Raw genomic sequence first — 16,761 nt, 5'->3', positions numbered from 1 at the left:
CAGAATAGAGCCCTGAGAGCCAGCGGCACCTGTGGAAGGAGCTGGTGCAGGCGGGCTGCTGGGCGGGTCATCCACGCAGCGAGGGCCACGGCCGCCGCGTAAGGACAGGGCTGTCTTCTGTGGCTGGCACACTGAAGCTTGGGACGTTGGTTTTGTAACCTTAGTTGGTGTGTTAGCGTCTGGCGAAGCAGTGAAGTGAGCTCTGTTCACGTTGTGCCGTGAGAGCACAGACCTGACCCGGTCTGCAGTTGGGTTACTCAGCCCGTGAGCTGGAAGCACAGGTTTGGAGCGGATCAGCTTTACCTCCGTTCCAAGATCAGTGTGTGTGTTTTTTGTTTTTATAAAACATTTGTTGAAAATGATTTCAAGTATATAATCCATGCATTTTTTTCTTTTTATAAATTTTTTATTGACTTTTAAAGAGGAAAGGAGAGGGATAGAGAGATAGAAACATCGATGGGAGAGAAACATCCCACAGGCCCCCTGCTGGGGATTGGGCCCGCACCCAGGCATGTGCCCTGACCGCAAACCGAACTGGTGACCTTTTGGTTCATGGGTTGATGCTCAACCACTGAGCCACACCACCTGGGCGCGTCTTTTTTTTAGCAGCAAAACTCTTTAGAGTTGTCTGTTCTTACTGTCTCCACTCCCTTCTCCCTAATCAGACTTTTGTCCCCACCACACCCTCAACACGGCCGCTTTTGTCGAGGCCACTGTGGTATCCTTGGGGCCCAAACTAGTGGTCAGTTCTCAGCCCTCACTGCCTCGGGGGAAGCCTGGCTGCCTGCCTCAGAGCCGGGCTCTTCTCGGCTCCGCAGGTTCCTCTTCTCTCCCAGCCGGTAGTGGAGCTCCGGGCCCAGTCCTCAGTCCCTCCCTAGCCCTGCCGACTCCCCGGGGACCGCATCCGGGTCTGTGACTGATACCAGGGTACAGCCAGTGCCCCAGTTCCCAGCCTGCGCCCCGTTCCTGGAATCCGCCCCGCAGAGCCGCTGCCTGCCTGAGGTCCGCTCCATCCTGCCCCGCTCACTTGCTGGCCAGCGCCTCGGGCCGGGGTCCCCTCACCTGCACACCCAGTCCTGCAGGAAGGCCTGTCGGCCCCGTTCACAGTCGAGTCTAACCACCTCCACGCTCTGTCCGACCGCTGGCACCCAGGAGTCCGGCCCCGTTCACAGTCGAGTCTAACCACCTCCACGCTCTGTCCGACCGCTGGCACCAGGAGTCCGGCCCCGTTCACAGTCGAGTCTAACCACCTCCACGCTCTGTCCGACCGCTGGCACCAGGAGCGTGGCTGTCCTGGCCCACCACACGCCCTGTTCCCAGGTCCTCTTTATCCAAGGGCTTATTGTCATGATGTGCTTGTGCATGCGTGTTCTGCTTTTCTCGGTCTTGCTCCACTAGTATGTGAGCGCCATGAAGGCAGGGACTTGGTTCACAAACCTCTCCTACTGCCTAGAATGGTTCCCGGCAAAAAGTAGGTGCTCAGTACAGGTCTCACCGGTTCTGTTTCAGAGGAAAGCCTCTCGGGTGCTTGCAGATTCGGGGGATCGCTGCGGGAGGGCAGCAGCGTTCCCCCCGGGCTGCGGGGCGCGAAGGGCTTTCGCTCACAGTCGTGGTTCTTTAGTCAGCTCCTCCCCCCGTCAGTCAGCACCTCGTCCCGGGCAGGAGTGCGGGCTCCTCCCTGCGGCCTCCCGCACGCTCAGGGGGAGCCTGTGTCCCAGCTGGCCTGTCCTACTTCCGCAGCCAGACCTTTCTCCACCTCCCCGCGAGCAGCTTACACTGCAGCCCGGCCAGGCCTTGTGCCTCCCAGAGCCTGTGGTCCCCTCTCCATGCTGGTGCAGCCGCTGCTTTCTGACCCGTCCTGCTGGGGGATGTGCACACACGGGCCCGCACACAGGGCTCCCACCCGCTCTGTCCTCACACAGCAGAGACTTCAAGGTTGGTTGAGCTGTTACTGCTCGTTTTTGCCTCTGCCTCTCTCCTCCACGTCCTCCTTCCAAAAAAAATGTCAGGTTCCCTCACAGTTGGTTTTTTTCCTCTCGCTTTTAACGGCTTCACTGGGATAGAATCCCACCCATATAGCTGTTTCTTTAAGTTCTTTATAGTCCTTACCTTGCTCGTCCATGTGCGACACGCAGTGTGTTCCTGTCCCGCCCTCTGTCACCCCAGGAGGACCGAGTGGCAGGGAGCAGCCCTGTGGCGGGCCCCTGGGGGAGGCTTTGCTCAGTGAGGAGGGCTTGGGAAGAACTGGACTGCAGGCCTGCATTCCTCCCACCATGCTGGGCCTGCTGGGGATGGGTCTGAAAGCGGCGCCCCTCCCCCAGGACAGAGCTTCCTAGGACAAGCAGAGGGTGCCCACGAGAGGACACTGCTGCCAGCAGAAGGTGCTGCCGGCTGCTGCCTGCGGCCAGCAGCGGGCAGTGCAGGCGGCAGAGGACTGGCCGCCAGCCTTCGCTCTGTCTGCTCCGGTAGCCGGGCCTCTCCTCGCAGGGGTAACTCCGGGCGTGAGGGCGAGTTTTCAGAGCTGTTGGCTTTATGAGCAGTGTAGGTAAAGAAGGCCCGGAGGACGTGAGCTGGAGGGGAAGGTGGAAGAGGATGGACAGGCCCTAGAAAGCTGAGCAGCGGTGAGGGAGCAGGACCGGGGCTGGGTCCGGGAGGAGAAGCGGGTGGCCAGCCTTTCTTGTTTTTTTTCTTTTTTTTAAATATAATTTTACTGATTTCAGAGGCAGAGAGAGGGAGAGAGATTTAGAAACATCAGTGATGAGAGAGAATCATCTATCGGCTGCGTCCTGCACGCCCCCCACTGGGGATGGAGCCTGTGACCTGGGCATGGGCCCTTGCCCGGGAGTCGAACCCGGGACCCTTCAGTCTGCAGGCCGACACTCTATCCACTGAGCCAAACCGGCCAGGGCCGCCTTTCTTTTCATGGCATGGCTGCTGCTGCTTCGTAGATGCACACTCAGGTGAAGGACATACACGAGTTATGATTTCTCTGAGTTAAATTTTGGAACGGGCACATTAGAGGGTAGCAGGACCCTCCCGCATTCGTCCCTGTGTCTGTCTTGGCGAGGGTAATCCCAAGAGCAGGAGGCAGCTCAGAGGGCCTCGTGGGGAAGGTGACTAGAGGTGGCCCCGCCTCCTTTTCCTCGCTGTGCTACTCAGACCGCAGGCAGGCGTCGGCCTTGGGTCAGGGCTGCGAGGGGACGTGGACCCCGGCTTTCTCCGCAGACGAGGCTGACGCTGCTCCAGAGGGGGGCCTCCGCTGGCTCCCCGGCCGCCGGGGGTGCCGGGGTGCGGGAGCAGGTGCGCTGGGGGTGCTCTGAGGTAGTGGGCGGGGGCTTCACGCGCCCGGAGACCTTGCCTTGGGCCTGTCTCAGGAAATGAGGTCAAACAAAACGGAGCACTGACCCTTTCCTGCGGCAAGTTGTACTTCAGAACAAACAGGGACCTTTCCAGAGGTGTGTGCCCTGGAAGCGGAGGGTGGCGTGTCGTTGGCCCTTTCCGGTCTTCGGCTCGCACACGGGCACAGACAGCTCCCAGGCCGGCCGGCGGTGCCTAGGCAGACCGTTCGTTTCAGCTGGCCTTCCTGTTGCACAGCAATGAGGGAATTCTGAACTGGACATCGCGAAGGAAGGAGCCATCCGTGCGTGTCGGAATGTGCAGGCCACCAGAGCACCTTCCGTTCCCTCCAGTCTGCGCTCTCCGATGCGTCGGGGGAAATGCTGGTGAAGTCGGCGATCCGTGACACTCGCGGTGGGGGGCGGGTCCTGGCTGGACACTGGCTGTCGTGGTTTGGAGTTTGCAGGTCAATCTCCCTGCCTCCCCGCCCCGGCAGGTGCGGGAGCCTGCGGGGCACCTGCTGCGTGAGGCGTGCGCTGGGCTGCGTGCGCCAGGGCGGCGTGGGCCTTTGGGCGCTCAGTTGACAGGTGCGTCCCTGTGTGACCTGCCCGGTGGAACGCGAGTGGAGCTAGGCTGCCTTGTGGCTGGTAATGAGGCTGGGCTCCGGGGTGACGTTGGTGACACAGCTGGTTTACTTGTTGTTAAACGTGACACACAAATAATGCAGAATAAGCGATCAGGAGGCAGAATGTCACCCGGCGATGGCAGGAGCTCTGTTGGATGAGAACTTGCTACGTGCTGGGCATGGTGCTGCCTGTGCGGTGGGACCATCCACTGTAATCCTCGCATGGCCTCTCGGATGAGTCCTGGCTCTCGGTTAGCGGGTGAGGAGCCGCCTGGAGAGGCGGGACTGCAGGTGACCGGCCCGCGGTGTTTGGATTGATCACAGCTTGCCTGACCGTGAGGATGCGCCTTCTCGTTACTAACGCCCCGTGGTCTTGGGGAGCTTAGCGCCCCCGCCCTCATCCCGTGACCCATACTCTGTTCTTAAATGTAGAATGTGTGTGTGGATGCTTCTAGTGACTCACGAATCAATGGCCTGGAAGATGGCTGTCTCCCCTGCGGGCTCCACACTCCTCGCCGTCTGCTGTCTGTGCCTTCCTGCACTTCGGTGGCTGGTCCAGGTGACACTGGCTCTGTCCCTCTGTCATCCCAGCGTGCACTGTAAGAAACCGTGTGCATATTGGTATTCGCATCAGCAGGGAGCCGGCTTCGCACAGAGGCGTGTGCTGTGAAGGTCACGGGCTTCGCACAGGCTCTGTGCCTTGACGGGTCCCAGAGGACCGGCCCGCAGACGCGTGACGGGCTCACCGCCTCCCGGGCCGCGGCTTCGGGGCGCGCCGCCTCCGCAGGAGGACAGACACTCGTAGGTGGTCCTGGAGGGTCGTTCAGCAGTGACCCAGCAGGAGCCAGATGGGAAGGAAGCAATGGAATTAGACAGCTGGAGAGAGGAAGCAGAGAGGAAGGAAGGCGTGGCTGACCAGGGGCAGGCCCGAGACGCTGGGCAGGTGGCCTTCCTGTGACAGCCGCCTGTTGGAATGAGGACTCCCTGTGCGGCGTCCCCACCTGGCTCCTCGGCTCCTCGCCGACGCAGGCCGAGCCTCGCTTGCTGTGAGTCAGGGAGATGAAGGCCGCCTCCGGCTCTCCCGAGTCCGACCTCACGTGGGGGAAGGCGGCGTTGGCTCCCCTGGCGTGTGGCCTGACTGTCAGCGGGCAGGGCTCCGTCTGGAGAACAGTATGTGGAATTCGTTCCGCTTTCTCACACGGTGACTCCTCCTAACGGGGATTTGTGGCTGACGCCCTGGGAGGGTATTCTGTCATTTGAAAAGTGATCTTAGTTATAAACAAACCAAACCCATTTAGTGTAACTTAAGCACATTTTCCAAAAACTTGGGGATAGGTGTTAATCTCCTGTCGGCGTGTCAGCAGCCTGAGCTGTGGGAATGAGCCTCCGGCGGGTTTGGAACTGCACCCTCCCCGGCGGTACTTGTAGAAAGGGCCTGCTCTCCGGCCCGCGCTAGGCCCAGCCTGCTCTCAGCTCTCGCCTGTTGTCCAGTTCTCATGGGCTAAGCCGTGGTGCCCCGCGGGCATTGAACTCGTGCCCTGTCTGCTTGATTGTTCTGCCTGGGGCTTGGTACACTGGGCCCCTTCCTCCCGGTACAGAGATTAGATGGCAGCACCTGGGGGTGCCTCCCACAGTGCCGGTGCCTGCGCCCCGCCTGCCGGGCCGTGCTGTGGGCAGCAGCAGGTCTCCGCACGGCTGTTTGTGCCAGGGCCAGAGCGGTAGCTGGCATTGACCCGAGGAGGCCTTCCTAGGAGGGAGCCCTGCCCTGTGCCTGTGGGACAGAGGTCTGTCCCTGTCGCCTCCGCATGGCACTTGGCCTTGGGAGCCTGTGTCTTCCTTTCTTGTTTGATCGGGAGCATCTGTAAGACCATCTCCAACTTAGGACCACAGCGTGGCTGAGCCCGAGGGCACGCGCTGGCAAGGGGCAAAGAGGAACACCCCAACTGCCTTTGGGGCTGCTGCCTGAGACAGCCCTCTTCCCTCAGGCGTCCCTCCGGCCTCCAGTGGCTCAGATAGCGAACCAAAGCGGTCCGGCCGGTGGGCGCAGTGGCTGAATGTTGACCTCTGAACCAGGAGGTCCCAGTTCGATTCCTGGTCAGGGCACAGGCCGGGTTGTGGGCTCCATCCCCAGTGTGGGGCTTGTGGGAGGCAACCGATCAATGATTCTCTCTCATCACTGATGTTTCTCTCTCTCTCTCCCTCTCCCTTCCTCTCGGAAATCAATAAAAATGTATTTAAAAAAGCAAACAAACCAACCAAGGGAGGCATCAGGTCCTCACTGCCCGTGATTCGCTGTCTTTCAGCCAGAGACCCTCTCCTGCCGGGTGTCCTGGCCGAGCTCTGTGCAGGAGCCCGGGTCCGGCTGCCTCCGGTCCTGCCCCCGGACAGCCCTCAGTCTGCCCCGGACCCCTGTGCCCTGGAGACTTGGACAGAGGGAGGGTGCAGGCCGGTCGTGTTGCCGAGTGCTCCTTCGGTGTGCGTTCCCTTCCTTCCGTTTCCTCGGGGTGAAGCTCAGGTTATGTAACTTCGGCAGGTGACCGCGCCTTCTCCGTCACGTGATTGATGACCTTCACTCGGTGGCCAGGTTAGGTGGTGTCTGCCAGGCTGCACTGCGGAGCCGCTTGTCCCCGCAGGATGGGCGGGCTTGCTTGGGATGCACTTTGTAACTGTCCCACTCCGCACCAGCGTTTACCTTCATTAGCTTCCTGGCCTCACCTGGGCTCCTGGTGTCCTAACCGGCGGTCGCCGTGACTGTCCCTTCTCATGTGGTTCACCGTCTTCCTGTGAGCGCTTTCTTCCTTGCACAGGGCTCGCCTGCTGCTCCCTGACCGAGCTCGGGAACGCGCGGAGCCGGGTTTCTTTGCTGCAGCAGGTGTTTCGAAACCACGATCTGACACTAGATAGGCTTGTTGTTGGGGTGTTGCTGCGCCCGGGCCGCTCGGCGGGCAGAGCTGTACGCTGTGGACACGCATGTACGTCTGGTGTTCTGTATCCCATGCAGTGAGCCGTGAGTTCACCCGGGACCTCCAGGTCTCACCCAGCGCTCTGGGGTACCTTCTCCCTCCCCGTAATCCCACTCTGGCCCAGGAGCCTGGCTTCCGGTTCCTCAGACTGTGTGCCCATCTCCACTTTCACCCCGTGCCCAGCACGGATGTCCTCACCCAGCATCACCCCTCTTGGGCTCCGCCTTACAGGGGAGTCGAGGGGAGACGGGGCCGGAGGAAGGAGAGGGACTGGGGCTTGCTGCCTGCCCCTCTCCCGTGGCGTGACAGCGAAGCGTTTTCTCGTGGTGGTGGCGGGTCCCAGTGTGCGGCTCCCACGCTCGCGGAGGCCCCGGCCTCAGCTGGTCCAGCCCAGGAAGCCCCACCTTGAGCCTAGAAACCCCAGTACCAGTAGCAGCACTGCCCCTCAGAGGTCTCACGTCAGCAGCACAGGGCCCTGTGCAGGGGCCGAGACCCCACGCCTTCCCTTTGGGCCTTACTGACGGGCTTTCTGCACCTGCTCCGCGGTAAGTCAGGGGTCGGCGTGGCTTCTTTACTACCCGGTTAATAGTTCTTTGCATTAAAGTTTCTCCGTTCCAATAACTGCTGTGGTTTCTGTCTCTGACCCTACCCTGTCCAGATGGCAGGGCCACCATGGCCCTGTGTGGACATTGGCTCACACCCTGTTTGAAACGTCACTTCTCCTTGTCACCTGCTGACGTCCTGTCAGTGTGAGCTCATGGCCTCCGTGCCTGTGTGGTCTGCACCGGGTTGGGCTTTCTGTCCTGGGTTTAGCTAATCTATACCGATAACAGGCTAATATGCAAATGGTCGTCACACCATCATGCCATAACAGCCAATCAGCAGGGACCTGAGGCTGCTTGGCGCCGGGCTGGGCCGGGGGACCTGAGGTCGCACACTGCGGGGCTTGACGGGAGACCTGAGGCTGCGCCACCTACCTGGTGGAGCTTGACGGGGGTGGGGCCGGGGCTGGCCGGGTTTGGGTCTTGTGCGATTTCGAGGCAGAATACAAGTTATGTCAACATTGAGTATGTCTGAGCAAGGATGGAGAGGGAGCGTGGCACGATGCAGGGGCTCGGGGTCCAGATAGGGGTCTGTGACTTTCCGTGTTGCTGCTTGGTTTGCACATTTAAACCGCTCGCAAGCTCTGGGAGTCCGGGTTTGTGGGGTGTCCGGTGTGGATTGGGCCCCCGCCCGGGGAACAGCGTGGGGACCACAGCAGCGCTCACTCCTGGGCGGTGCCCTTCCCCCAACGCGCCCTCCGGGGAGACAGACGCATCTGATTAGTGGGGTGTTCTTCTTCACGGTAAAATGGAAGGTCACCCCAAAGGTACTGGGGGGGGGTCTTCAGTGGCTGTTTAAACACATTGCCACGCGCAGGGTTTGGGGTCATTTCTGGTCACGTTTGAAAGAAATAAAGATGAACCACAGGCGACCTGAAGTTCTAGCACAGGGTTTTCTGCCCTGGCCTTCACAATAGGAACCCGGGCCTGCGTTCCCTTTCCTGCCTCTGCCGATGGGCACTGGCAGCCGGGGCAGCAGCTCACCGCCGATGGCACCGAGAGCCTCCTGGGCGCTGGCAGTGAGCCAGGGTGGGCCACACGGTCCTAGGCAGCTGTTGAAGGAGCAGCAGTGGAGAGTCAGGCCGGTGAGTCTGGAGCCCAGGCAGCAGCCAGGACGGGCAGGGCTGCTTTTGGAGACGATGCAGATGTCGGTTAAAGCAGCACAGGAAGCCCTGGCCCCCGCCCCGTTCCCCCATGGGGTGCTCTGCAAGAGGTAGTGGAGGAGCTGAGAAAGAGGGATAGAGAAAAAACGTAAGGATGTAGGCCTGAAGGTGTAGGAGAGGTGGGTGCTAGACGACCGGGGGGCAGGAGGCCAAGCGTGTGGCTTCTGGTCCGGCTCTGCCACCTGCTCTGTGTTCCTGGAAGGAAGTCACACAGACACTGAGCTCCTGGGCGACTGTCGCAGGCGAGTGCCAGCCGGGGCTCCTGAGGACAGAGGTGGAGAGGACAGAGGTGGAGACGGCTGTCCTCACGCCCTAGGCAGCTCCGGCTGGGGAGCCAAGCCCTGTGAAGGCTCTGGGGAGGGAGCTGCTTGTCTCCCAGCCTCGGGGCAGCATGGGGGGCACCATTGTCCACACTCTGAGCTGTTCTAGGGTCATTCACGGGAGGCGGGTTAACGGGAGAAAACGCCCTGAGTTGTTACGGAGGCCCATGTGTGGGTGCCAGGTGACTGGCACCCCAAGCTGCATTGGGCAGAGGTTGAGGTGCCCTTCTGACTGAGGAGAGGGGGCCGGGGTCTGGGACCCCCAAGGGGAAGCAGGGAGTTCACGGGCAGAGGAGAAGGAGCAAACTGGCACCACGTTCTAGCTGGCCACCAGAAGCAGAGGGGCACGGGGTAACAGAACGGTGGGCCAGCTCCCCCGGCCCCACGCAGCTCCCGTCCGTGCCCGGGACGCCCTTCCTTTCAGCAGGTTTCTACCTGGGTTCCTGGAGGCAGGTCATGGGGGGCGGGCCAGGGGTCTCTCTGAGTCTTTTGTTTCTTAAAAACCAGCTTAAAATCTGTTTCCCAAAAGGCACATTGCAGGATGGCCAGCCTGTGGCCCCCTCGGCAGCCATCCCTGTTCCTTGGCCTGCACCTGAGCCACCCCAGCCCATGCCTCCCTCTGTGGCCCCTGTCCCTCGGGGCCCACACCCGCTCTTGGTATAGGGACGGCATTCATGTTGGACTTAGGGCTCTGCCATTCCTGTTGTGTCCTCATCTCAACCTGAGGACATCTGCAAGGCCCACTTCCCAACAAGCCATACTCCCAGCTGCCGGTGGACACGACTTGGGGTCGCTGTTGAGCTAGTGCATGCTCCAGGAAGCCTGGCTCCCTCCCCTCCTCCCTACACTGAGGGTCATAATGGAATCGGTCTGGGGCGGCTGTGCGAGCACAGGAGCGCAGCGTGGAGGGGCGCCTGTGGGAGGAGCCCTGTGAGTATCGCCCCGGGCGGCCCGTTTTCCGGGGGGCCCTCCGTTGCCCCCTGGAGCACATCAGTCGCAGCTGCTGCAGAGCAGGCAGCACCACGTCAGCTCCTGCGGAGCAGCTGGCAGCTGGGTCTTCCTTCCATGACTGGCCGGCCTCTGCTCTGAGGGTCTTGGTCATAACAGGTGTTGCTGTGTAGGTGCTAATGACAAACATCCACGTTAATTTAGCACAAAACTACTTACTTGGAAAGTAAGCATTTTCTATAAAAAGTGTAGCTTACTGGAATAACCAGTTGGTTGGGTGTTAGATGGCATTCATCTAGTAGACACGGTGTTAACTCGCTTTCTCCGTTTGTAGCCAAGCCCTTTACCCAGCTGGTGAAGGAGATGCAGCTCCGGCGAGAGGACTTCGAGATCATCAAGGTCATCGGCAGGGGCGCTTTCGGCGAGGTGAGCTCAGCTGCGTGTGGTGGCCTTTGCACGCATTGCCAGCGCCACCGGCAGCATTCTGGGGCCCTCCTGTTGATTGTGGGGTGAGGCAGTTACTGGAAACCTTGGGAGAGTGCTGGGACAGAATCTGAAAGGTGGGATTAAGAGAAAAACAAAAACGGAAGCTTGTGACTGGTGAATTACCCTGAGCGTCGTTCTGGCCAAAATAGTTTCTTCCAGACAATAAGGCTTTAAAAAACCCACTTGTTAATTTTCTTTGAAACGTATAGAGAGTAAAATATGGTCGTTCTCGTTACTTGTGGTTGCGGCCACCGGTCCGTGCCGGCCACGAGTCCCCAGCCTGGCACCAGGAGAGGGCAGCTTGACCAGAGCGGGCCGCCCCACTGCGGATGGGCACACGTCCTCCCTGCCCTGGGCGGGCGGTGGCTCTGCAGGGGGCGCTCTCCTCCCAGCCTCGCTGTCAGGCGCAGGCGCCCTGGGCAGGCGGTGGCCTCCGCAGGGGGTGCTCTCCTCCCAGGCTCCCCGCAGCCTCGCTGTCAGGCTCAGGCGCCCTGGGCGGGGAGGTCAGGCGGCTTTGCAGTGAGCCACCTTCAGAGCGCCTCTCCCGAGGAGCGCGTGCGTCCTGTGCTCGGCTTTCAGCTGCCGCGTCCTGGCGGGACGGAAGCCCGAGGCATCGCAGCGCCGGCCCACCTGCGGGTGAGGGGCTCTCGGGGCGGAGCAGACGTGAGGTGGCGTTGGCCGTGCAGGCGTTCTGTGCTGTGCACTCGGAAAGGAAGCGGCCAGCAGCTTGACTGGCGCAGGTCTCCTGGGAGCCTCTCGTGCCCTCTGAGGGAGAGCCAGGCCCGCAGCTGCCTTGGAGAACGGCTCACTGCTGACCGCTCTCTGCCACAGACACACGGCCCGTGGCGCTCACCGGCTCCTGCCAGAAGGCCTGCTGGCCGCAGCCGTGTGCTGAGCCTCTTGTGTTCCTTGGAAGCTGCCCTGGCCTCTGACCAGCCCCAGTCCTCTGACAGGTCCTCATACCGCGCCCCCCCCAGCCCTGCCTTCCCGCCCCGCTTCTCCATCCCTCATCCCTGAGAGCGAGTCTCCCCCAGGCCGTGGGCGGGGGGGGTGGGTGGGGAGCAGCACCACAGGGGCTGCTTGGGGGCAGCCTTGTCCTCTGGGATGGCCGCTCCTCCCAGGCCCGCCCCAGGCTGACCCGATCTCCAGGGTCACCTCAGAACCCAGGGATCCAGGGTCCTCAGCCAGATTCAGTCACTGTGGCTAGGATGGGACCGTGAGGTTCCTCGGTCGGGTTTTGCTACTTTGATATTGAAGTTTAATGACACAAAATGCCCCGGTCTGAGTGGACATTTGGAACATGGCAGGAGTGTACGCCTGTGCAGCCAGCACCCCGGTTGGTAGACAGCATTCCTCCCCCCAGAAGGTTCCTCCTGTTGCTTTCCCGACCCCCCTCCTCTGAGCCCCACGGGCCCCCAGGCAGCGGCTCTCCTGGTTGCCACCAACGGGGAACTCAGTTTAAAGGAACCATAGGAAGACTGAGTTCTGCGCAGAAATAGCAGATCTCTGAGCTAAGGCAGTTGTGTAAGGCATGGTCTTTGTTGTTCAGTGAGAAGAAAGAGAAAGCCTGTTGAAATCAAGCCTGACTCAGTTCAGTCTGTACTACTTACACCACTGTCGTCCTTGTCCCAGGAGCCATGCCAGGCTCAGGCCGCGCGGTGAGCAAGGCCCGGGCCCTGCACAGCTCTGCAGCCAGTGTCCACGTCGGAGGGTCCCCGAGGGGCGGGGAGAGATAGCATCAGAGAGTGGCTCCTGCAGGAGGGAAAAGGAAAGAACGAGAGAACACTGTGGTGCCCAGATTGTTACAGTGACTCTTACTGATTTTTAAAATTATTTCAGAGAGGAAGGGAGAAGAAGAAACATCAATGAGAGAGAATCATGGATCGGCTGCCTCCTGCACACCCCCTACTGGGGATCGAGCCTACAACCCGGGCATGCGCCCTGACTGGGACCTCCTGGTTCATGGGTTGATGCTCAATCAAAGGGTCTGCTTGCTCTCACAGAAGTTAGTCACTGTCAGTACGCAGCTTATGGCCTGTGCTAGAGACCTGGGCCAATGAACAATCCATTTATGTCGGGTAGACAGTGCCACGTGATGGCACAGACATCACATCTGGTGTTGGTGGCGGTGGAAGAGCTCATTTGAGATTGGGCAGGGATCAGGAAGTCCCAGAGGACTTCCTGGAAGAGGTGGCATGTGAGTTGTACTTTGAAGAATATGGCTGACAGCCAGCATGCCGAGTCTAACATGTGTCTAACACCATCCTGAGCACATTGCGTGAGAGCTGAGTGAGAGGTAGGTACCTGACTACCAGCGGGCGTGTAAGCATGAGCACGGATGGTGCACGTGGGTGCAGGGAGCAAAGCTTGGGAGCCGTTGACGAATTTTTAAAAGTTTATTATGAAACTCTCCAGACGCACCCCAAATAGAGGACTCTACGCACCCAGGACTCAGCACTGAAGTTTTTTTTACCTGAGGGGGTGTGATTGATCATTCAAGTTGCTGTGTGGCTCAAATCAAGTTCTGATGGTTAAAAGAGCAAGCCCTCATTTACATAGAAAACTACTTTCCTTAACACCTCATTTCCAGGCAATTCATATCTCACTGTGGTTTTATGAAAATGCACTTTTGTGACACTCCCGTTTGTATTCCAGGTTGCCGTTGTCAAAATGAAGAACACTGAACGAATTTATGCCATGAAAATCCTCAATAAGTGGGAAATGCTGAAGAGAGCAGAGGTGAGTGTGAGCGAGCCACAGTCCCCGCCATTCTGCGCCTTCCTCCTTGGCAAGAGTGAGCTGCTCTTGGCATCAGATGTCGGCCTCCTCCCCACTCTGCCCTCTGCACCCGTGTTCGCGCCTGTCCCCTCACCCCGCCCGAGAGTCCCCCACGTCCCGCCCGAGAGTCCCCCTCGTCCCGCCCGAGAGTCCCCCACGTCCCGCCCGAGAGTCCCCCTCGCTTCTGGGCGGTGCTGTGGACTGTGAGGGCGAAGCACAGCTTCGTGGACCTTGGAGGCATCCATCTCGGTTCTGCTCCATGTGCAAAAGGAACGGTGGGATGTGGAGCCCACGTCGTGCAGAAGTGTTTATGTTCCCTCTCGGCGGGGTCGGAGGTTATAAGTAACAGGGGTGACTGCTGCTTGGCAGCCCGGTCCTCTTCCTCCCCTCCGGGTCCTCCCGTGGCAGCTGCTCATGCCTGGCACCCTCTCCGCCGCCCCCGCTGAGGCAGGCGGGGCCACCAGAGCCAGGCTTTTTGTCCAGCGGCTCCGCTTCCGTCTCCATTCAGCCCCCTCGGCCCCCAGTCCTTCGCTGCCTCTGAGCCAGGGCCTGCCAGGTAACGCCAGGCGCTGCCCTTTCCGACCTGCCCAGCCCGTCCGGCCCTCTGACTCCGCCCACCAGCCAGCCCCGAGCGCCCGGTCCCTGCAGTCCTCTGTCCGCGTGGCTCGGCACGCTGCCTTCACGCCACACTGCTAGGCAAGCCCTTTGTGGGGGCCCTCCCTCTGCAATCGGCTGTTCCCTGCTTTTGGAAATGCCTCTTGGTTTCCAGCCTCTCATCCTATCCCTCCAAACCCTCCTTGTAACCTGAGGTGGCCTTTTCCTCTTTTGTCCTGGAATTCCTGCCCCTGGTGCTGCTGCCTCGGGCAGGTACCAGAGCAGGCCACTTATCTCAGTGGTCGCCTCAGGGTGTCAGGGCTTGGTGGGTGGCATTCTCGGCCCAGCGTCCACCAGGGCTGCTGTCCCTCCTCCCCGCTCCCTCCCTGCTGTGGCACTGGTCGCTCAGTAAGTGCATGCTGGTTGACTGGCACGGCCGATTTTGCAGTCACCTGGGCTCGAAGGGCCGGTGGCCCATGGCTGCCTCCGCCCCTCGCATTCCACGCTGCACTGCAGCCTCCCTCCGCCCGCCCTCACTCTGCTGGTCTGCACCTGCGCCCGCCCTCCTGCCGCCCCGACGCAGCCCTCGCCCACGTCACCACTGGCACCTTGGCAAACGCAGGAACACCTGTGGGGACACAGTTCTTCATGGGGGGGAGGTACAGCTGCTGTTCCATGGAAGTTTTGGGGGAGGAATGGGTGTTTGGGGGAAAGAAATAGTAGGAGCACATTCCATTCAAGTTATATTTTTACCTGAGTTGGTTTACGAAAGACAACTGAGCCTATTTAATAGAGCTTGTCGTGTTAAACTCCGAAGCGTGTGTGTGTTTAAATTTTGAAAGTTATAAAAGCCCCAAGGGTATTTTCTCTGTTGTGCTGGTTAGTATACTGGCGAGTGCGTGCATGGTGTCATGGTGAGTACGTGAGGGTAGGTATTGCTTGGTTAATCGGAACCTGGTGACACAAAGCAAGAGGCCAGTAGAACAGTTGCAGAGCAGTGTATGGTTATAACTTGTAGACCCGGCTGGGTGTTAGTTTAGCTTTCTTGGTCATAAAAAATAAAAATTCAGAGCTGTTAAAAGAAAACAGAAGTGCTGAATAGTACGTCCATTTCCTGGATGGTTGACGTGCTGGCCCCCCCGTTTAAGAGTGGGCTTCACCGGGAATGGGTGGGTGGGTGCTGGAGAACCCGAGCGTCCGCTCCGGAACTGTCCTGGGTCCAGCGCCTTCCCCAGGCCCCGGGGCTGGGCGGGACTGGCTAGGGCGGACCGTGGGCCAGGCCCATCCTCGCGTCTGCTTCTAGTCAGTAGAATCAGGACACATGCACCTCAGAATTCCTTTTAGAAAGAAGAGCTTCTTAAAGAAGCTGAGAGGGGAAAACGTGTAGAGAAAGCACGCTGTGAGGTCCTGCTGAGAGCGGAGAGAACAGGTGCTCTGTCTAGCGCCCTGCGCCCAGGCCTCCATCGGGCCTGGTGTTTTTGCAAGTTTCACACATAAGGAGTGAAAATCTTAGTGAAATCCTCCATAAAGAGGAGTTTTACTGTAATTATGCTGAAGACCTGGCTACTTTTACTGTGTAAAAGCTCCCCTTTGCTCCCTGTCAGTTGTCCCGCTCACTACTGTCATCGTGTTCCTGACTTCTCTCCCCCTCGCCTTGTCTCTGCCCCCCTCTGCAGCTGCCAGCTTGTTCTCTGTCTGTGGGAATGTTTCTGCTTTGTTTGTTTATTCACTGAGCACAGTACCCTCTAGGTCAGTGGTCGGCAAACCGTGGCTCACGAGCCACATGCGGGTCTTTGGCCCCTTGAGTGTGGCTCTTCCACAAAATACCACAGCCTGGGCGAGTCTATTTTGAATAAGTGGCATTAGAAGAAGTTTAAGTTTAAAAAATTTGGCTCTCAAAAGAAATTTCAGTCGTTGTGCTGTTGATATTTGGCTCTGTTGACTAATGAGTTTGCCGACCACTGCTCTAGGCCAATCTATGCTGTTGCAAATGGCAAGATTCCATTCTTTTTCAAGGCTGAGTAATAGTCCATTGTATATGCCTGACATCTTTATCCACTCATCTGTAATGGGCACTTGGGTTGCTTCCATATCTTCACTATCCTCCTATGTAATAAAAGGCTAACATGCAAATTGTCCCCTTGGGAGTTCGACTGCTCACTATGATGTGCGCTGACCACCAGGGGGCGGCACGGAATGAAGGAAGGCCCCGATTGGCCCTGATCACCGGCCAGCCCTAGGGACCCTACCCGTGCACGCATTTCGTGCACCGGCCTCTAGTTGTAATTGTAAGTAATGCTGTGGTGAACATAGGGGTGCACATATTGTTTTGAATGAATGTATTTGGTCCTTTTTGGATAAATACTGAGAAGTGGAATTGCTGAGTCATATGGCAGCTCTATTTTTCATTTTTTGAGGAATCTCTATACTGTTTGCCATAGTGGCTGCACCACTTTGCAATCCCAACAACAGTGAATGAGGATTCCCTTTTCTCCACATCGTTGCCCATGGCTATTTCTAAATACAGGTGCAACCTGTGTATTAAAGCTCTTAAAACAAAACAAAACTATGGAGTCTAAAAATGGAGTCTTCTACCCACATGCTCCAGGCCATGGTCCTCAGGGTAGAATTCTGTTAGGATGTGTGCATCAGTATCCTGCAGATAGGCCACGTTCCTTAAAAATAACCACCCAGACGAGTAAGCAGGTGTGTGTTCATCCTGCCAGTCACGTGGCTGCTAGACTGTGGGTCCGTGATGGGGCAGACACGAGGGGTGGCTGCACTCCTGGCCACCCCCAGGAGGCTGACCCCGTAAAGAGAATCAGGTGATACTGGATGGGAGGGGCCCAGCCCAGAAGCTGTTGCCGACCCCATCCCCACTAGTGAGCTGAATCTCTAGTGTGGCCATAGAGACGGCAGGTGTGGAAGGGGTGGGTGCAGGAGCAG

General features: G+C 59.0%; 1 protein-coding gene across 1 annotated transcript in view; it reads left to right on the top strand.

The window, feature by feature from the left end:
• The window catches only part of CDC42BPB (CDC42 binding protein kinase beta), an 81,967-nt gene that overhangs the window by 24,032 nt on the left and 41,174 nt on the right, over positions 1 to 16,761 (top strand). The window contains exons 2-3 of the mRNA XM_079769430.1: positions 10,292 to 10,383; positions 13,099 to 13,182. Of these exons, the coding sequence (XP_079625556.1) occupies positions 10,292 to 10,383; positions 13,099 to 13,182 (176 nt within the window). The remainder of the gene's footprint in view (positions 1 to 10,291; positions 10,384 to 13,098; positions 13,183 to 16,761) is intronic.

Source organism: Cnephaeus nilssonii (assembly GCF_951640355.1).
Source record: "Cnephaeus nilssonii genome assembly, chromosome: 4".
Taxonomy (NCBI): Eukaryota; Metazoa; Chordata; class Mammalia; order Chiroptera; family Vespertilionidae; genus Cnephaeus; species Cnephaeus nilssonii.
This window is presented reverse-complemented; position numbering and strand designations above follow the sequence as displayed.